This window comes from Condylura cristata, unplaced genomic scaffold (genome assembly GCF_000260355.1).
Source record: "Condylura cristata isolate star-nosed mole 26May11 unplaced genomic scaffold, ConCri1.0 scaffold00091, whole genome shotgun sequence".
Classification (NCBI taxonomy): Eukaryota; Metazoa; Chordata; class Mammalia; order Eulipotyphla; family Talpidae; genus Condylura; species Condylura cristata.
The window spans coordinates 85,390-90,581 of NW_004567192.1; the positions used below are offsets into that span (position 1 = coordinate 85,390).

At 71.0% G+C, this 5,192-nt stretch overlaps 1 protein-coding gene across 1 annotated transcript in view; it reads left to right on the plus strand.

Annotated features, from left to right (window-relative positions):
* The window catches only part of AHRR (aryl-hydrocarbon receptor repressor), a 15,125-nt gene extending 11,571 nt beyond the window's left edge, over positions 1–3,554 (plus strand). Inside the window, exons 5-7 of the mRNA XM_012734902.1 lie at positions 1,593–1,863; positions 1,945–2,083; positions 2,567–3,554. Of these exons, the coding sequence (XP_012590356.1) occupies positions 1,593–1,863; positions 1,945–2,083; positions 2,567–3,533 (1,377 nt within the window). The 3' untranslated portion in view covers positions 3,534–3,554. The remainder of the gene's footprint in view (positions 1–1,592; positions 1,864–1,944; positions 2,084–2,566) is intronic.
* The last annotated feature ends 1,638 nt before the right edge of the window (positions 3,555–5,192 follow it).

Consider the following 5,192-nt stretch of genomic DNA (forward strand, 5'->3'; position numbering starts at 1 on the left):
GTGGGCTGAGTCCTCGTGGACCTGCAGAGCTGCCTGGCGCGGGCCAGCCTGCCCGCACAGCCGTTTCTCCAGCGCAGCCCAAGCGCTGTGTGTGCAGACCTGGGAGAGGCCGGTCTCTGGCTGACCGAGTTCCCCCGGGGTCACAGACACCGTGTCTGCGGGGCAAAGGACCACAGTCCCCTCCCAGCCGCCCTGACCCAGCCACTGACCCAGCTGGCCAGCCTAGGGAGCCTGCTCTGGGCCCACTGGTGTGCAGCTCGCTGGCCACACTGTCCCTCACGCTTCCCCGGGGCCTCCTGCGTTGCCTCAGCTGCCTTCCGATGCCCTCAGAGGTGGCCCCACCTGGCCGCCTCCTCCCTTCACCAGTGTCCAGTGCCTTCCCAGAGCCAAGCACACCGGGACAGGGGCCCGGTCCAGCAGGGACCTGCTCTGCATCTGGACACAGCCCCAGGCCCTGGACAGTAGCTTTAGACCAGACTCATAGCTGCTTTCCCTTCCTCACCCTGAAGACCCACACCCCACCCCGGAGGTTACAGCCCTCCCTGCCCCGGGGCAGGGCAGGCCGCAGTCCGTGGGGGCTTGTGCGGTGGACGGGCAGTTTCTGAGGCTGGCCAGGCAGGGCCGGAGGTGTGCCTTCACGGCCGGCTGGAGGGGGCTTCCAGAGGCGGGCGCAGTGGCCAGCACGACAGACAGCAGTTGTCCGGGGCACTTTAAAGTTAGAAATGCGCGCCTGTTTTTAAAAATACAGAAAGTGAAACACGAGGTAGGGGCGCTAGAATATGGGGGGGCTGTGAAATCAGGTGAGGACTAGCTGGGCGGCCGTCTCCCGAGCGCCCCCTGGCGCCCGTGCCGGACAGTGCAGGCGGGCCGCGTCGCACTGTGCGCGTGCGCGGACGCCCCGTGAGCGCAGGTGGGCTCCGGCGGGCCGCGGTGGCCCGGGCTGGCTCCCAGCGACGCTCGCTGTCCCTTTGCACCGGAGATTAGAGCCCCCACAGGGGGAGCAGTGAGTGTTCACGCCCGCCAACGTTTTAAGCAGCAGCTTCCCGCTTCTCGGGCATGTGCAGGGGGGTGGTCGTGCTGACGGGGAGGCCCGCTGAGGGCGCCCCCCTCGTCCCCCACCTCCCCCGCGACTCCAGCTCTGCTCGGCGTGTCTGTCCCGCCTGCCTGGCCACCTGCCCTGTCTCCCTGCCCTCGGTCTCTGCCTCTGCAGGGGAAACTGCAGAAACCGACTTGGGGTGCAGGGAGCCCGGGTGGCCCCTGGGGGCCCCTGGTGGGTGGCCAGCGTAAGTCACTCGACACTCACGGGCCCCACGTTTCCCTTTGAAAAGTGGAAAGACAGCCAAGCGGGGCCGGGGGAGGGTCGGGGGCCCAAGCCCTGGCAGTGTGGTGCTGCGAGACGTGTGTGAGACACACGGGACGCGCGGGCGAGAGCGGTGTGTGATGCTGTGAGTGTGGCACGCAGGTGTGTCTGCCGTGTCAGGTGTGCGGCCGTGTAGCGTGTGTGTGGCACGTGCCGTGCGTGCGGCGTGTGGCGTGTCTGTGGCGTGGGGCGTGCATGTGGACGGGCGCGGGAGCGCGTAGCGTGTCTATAGGGCACGAGGTGCGTGTCACACGTGTGCCCTGTGTATGTGGTGTGTGGCGTGAGCGGGTGTGGCGTGAGTGGACACTGCGCACACAGGGCAGCCTTGAGAGGGGCCCTCGGTGCGGTGTGGGTGAGGCAGGGCTGGGGCACCCCGGCTCCGCGGCCCCGCCAGGCCCCTCTGCTGACCTCGGGGCCGCTGCTGGCTCTGCTTCCCCGCAGGGCGAGAGCCGGAGGTGCGGGTGTGCCGCCTGAAGCGCCCGGCAAGTCCGGCTGCTTCCCAGGTAAGGAGGCCCCTGTGCGCCGGGCGTGGCCCGCGGGCGCTGCCGCTCCCGGTGACGGCCACGCCCTCTGAGTCCCCGCAGGCAGGGGCCTCGGAGCGGACGCACCGGTGCTCTGGCCGCAGGCGGACGCCGGACCCTGGGCCCGAGTCCCAGCCAGGAACCCCTGCCCCTGCCTCAGGGCAGGCCCGGAGCTCGTGCCCGCCCCCGACGTGGCCTCAGGGTAAGTGCCACTGAACCGCAGGCCTCAAGCTTGACTCGGCTCTGACCCCGTCTCCGTGGGGGTGCTCAGTTGCCCCGTAGCCCAGGACTGCCCGGGGAGCAGTGGTGGGGGGCAGTGGGCTCGGCAGGGCCGCCCAACTGGACCGGGCCTCCGACGGCAGCCCAGGTAACCGCCCTGTCCACGCCCTCCCGCCCACGGCCACTGCAGCCAGGCTCCACCATCTCCCGCCTGACCAGGGTCCTGGCCGCAACTAGCCGCAGCCCAGGGCAGGGCGCGCCGCACACCTGCTCTCTACACCCCACGCTGGGCTCCTGGGGCCTGCCCCTCACCCGGGGCGCTGAGGGCCGGTGCGAAGGGGGCTCTGGGGACTTCTGACGGCGGAGTGGGGCGTGGGCACGTGGCAGCCCCTGAAGGTGCAGCCAGGAGCCCCTGGGCCAGCTGTGGTCACCTCTGCCCCGGCTGACAGGCTTCTCTTGTCTGCAGGGACCGAGGAGGGGAGGAGGCCCAGACAGCGCCCAGCAGTTCCTGGGGCCCAAGGGGGCGCAGGGAGTCGCAGGCATTCAGCGGCCCCTTCGACACACCGGGACCTGTGAAGCACCCAAACTGGACAGGAGGGAGACAGGGCCGGGGCGGGGCCCACCTGAAGCTGGAGCCAGGAAGGACGGCCCCCTTCCCCGTGCACACCGCCCCCCGCGGCCCCGGCACCCCCTACCCAGGCGTCCAGGGCGCGGCTCACACCAGCAACCTCGCCGCCTTCCCGAGTCCGCCTGGCCCTCACCCGCCAGGCCGGCCGCCCGCAGCCTGTGCGGGCCGGGCGAGCAGAGCCGGGCAGGGCAGCGGCCAGGGCCAGGGCCAGCCTCACGCTGGCTGCCCCTTCCCGCAGGGGGGCCTGCAGAACGGGCTCCCCGAGCCCAGGGGGCAGCGCCTCCCAGCAGGAGGCTGCCCCTCAGAGGCTTCGGAGCTGCGCCGCGTGCTGCTGCCCCCAAGGGGCCCCTGCGGCCCCCTGGTGCCCCTGCCCATCAAGATGGAGAGCGACTCGGGGTCTGAGGACACGGCTGACTGCTGCCCGGGGGCCCCCAGCCAGCTGTGGCTGGGGGCCGGCGACATGGCCAAGAGGCAGCCGGGCTCCTTCCCGGTCAGGCTGCCCCTGAAGACAGAGCCCGAGTGCCGGCTGCCTCTGTGTGCCCCGTGCCCGGGGCAGGGCCTGCTGGAGGGGCCCCCGGGGTGCAGCCTCGAGCCTCTCCCGGGCCTCTGTGCACAGGCCCAGCAGCCACGCGCCCCGGGTTGTGGCTGCAGGGCCCCTGGGGCCGTGCCCAGCGTCAAACTTGAGCCTCTGGACGCCCAGGGCTGGGTGGCTCGCTGCCCGGGGGCGGTGCCCGGGGCCTTCCCCAAGAGCACCCTGGCCAGCCTGGTGCTGCCCCCCACCCCTGGGAGCACCTTCCTGCCCTAGGGGAGGCGCCCGGGCGCCCTCCACGCCGCCACGGGTCCTGGCCTCTGCGCTCCGGCCTCCACCAACACAGGAGTGCCGGGCGTGCCTAGGCCGGTCTGAGGGGCCACGGCTGCTCTTGGAGGAACGGGGACGTTTCAGAAACCAGGTGGGCAGCTCACGGAGGGCGGCTCCCAGCTCCTGCCCTGGGTGAGCGTGCCCGCCCCGCACCCAGAGGCCAGCTGAGTGACAGGCCCCGACCCTCCCACCCGGGTCAGAGCACCAGGCCGGGGCAGCACCCAGCCGCCAGGGCCACCTGTGCCCTCCGCCGTCTCCTGGTGTGCCCCGGGCACTGAGGAGCCCTGTATGTCCCAGCAGGAGGGGCAGAGCAAGGGGCGGGTGCGGGGAAGAAGGGAGGGCGCTGCTGTGCCCGGCTGTGGCGGCGCCCGGCCACCCTTGGGGCAGGGAGACCTGCGGGAGGCGCAGTGGGGGTGGGAGCCCCGCCCTCTCCGGCAGGCGCCTCCCGGGCATGGGCAGCGCGGCCGCGGGATCGGCCCTGGGCCCGGGCAGCGCCCTCTGGCCCTCGCCGCGGGCGCCGGGCAGGCTGCAGTTTTGGGGTGTTGGTGCCCGGCCCCGCACTGCTTGCTCTGGGCGCCTGCGCCTTGCCGAAGCACAGGGCCTGCAGGGCTGAGCTCTACCTCAGCCCTGGGGCCTGCTCGTGGCGCTGCTGTGGGGCTCCTGCTCCGCGGGCACCCCAGGGCTGCACTGCGGGTCTGCTCCTGGCACCGGCTGGGACCCCGGGGCCTCCCCAGCAGCCCCTCTGTGTCCACCTCTGCACTGCTCACAGGGCCTTCGGGGAAGTCCTCACAGCCCCCGTCATGACAAGGGCGCAGCCGGCCCCGCTGGCCAGCGCCCTCCCCTGTCCCGGTGCCCGGCAGCGGCTCACTTGCAGGGTGGGCCTGAGACGGGGACGGCAGACTCCACGGCCACCCTTGCCCGCCGGGGGCCCTTCCTGTCTCGGCAGGCGGCGTGCGGAGCCTGGCACAGGCGAAGGGGGGTGACGCTCAGACACCCCGCCTGTGCGCAGACCTTCCTCTGGCCAAACTGGGCAGCTGCGGGCCCTGCCCCGGGCTGCACTCCGAGCTCCCCCTCCCTGACCGCTGGGGTGCCCCAGGCCGCTCCAGGGCCACAGCACTCCGCGGTGCTGCCTGCACCCCCACTAGAGGGCCCCGGGACACAGCTCTTTGCTTTGCTGGGCTGGCGGCACAGGCCTGTCCCCCAGGGAGGGCGCCCAGCCGCGGGCCGTGGCCAAGCCGCCTCGCCTTTCCCGCCTGCTGCTTCTGCCTAAATAGCGGAAATATATGACATATAAACACAATTTATCTTTTATATTTTTGCGATTTCTACTGGGAGAAAAGTTTTTGACATCGCGGCAGACTTGCTGAAACTTAGATACGACAGGCTGAAACGCAACTTCTGTACGATCTTCTCAGCGCCTTATGTTCCCGTGTATTTCTGACTCTGCAGTTTACAGTAAAGACGCAGCATCACACGACAGCAGTCGCACGTCTTTGCTTTCTCGTGTCTGTGGTTCACCCGTGGGCGGGAGCCAGAAGGAACCGGGCGGGCTGAGGGGGCTGTGGTGGGTTGCAGCCGCCGTGGCCCCTCCTGCCCTCTGGCCTG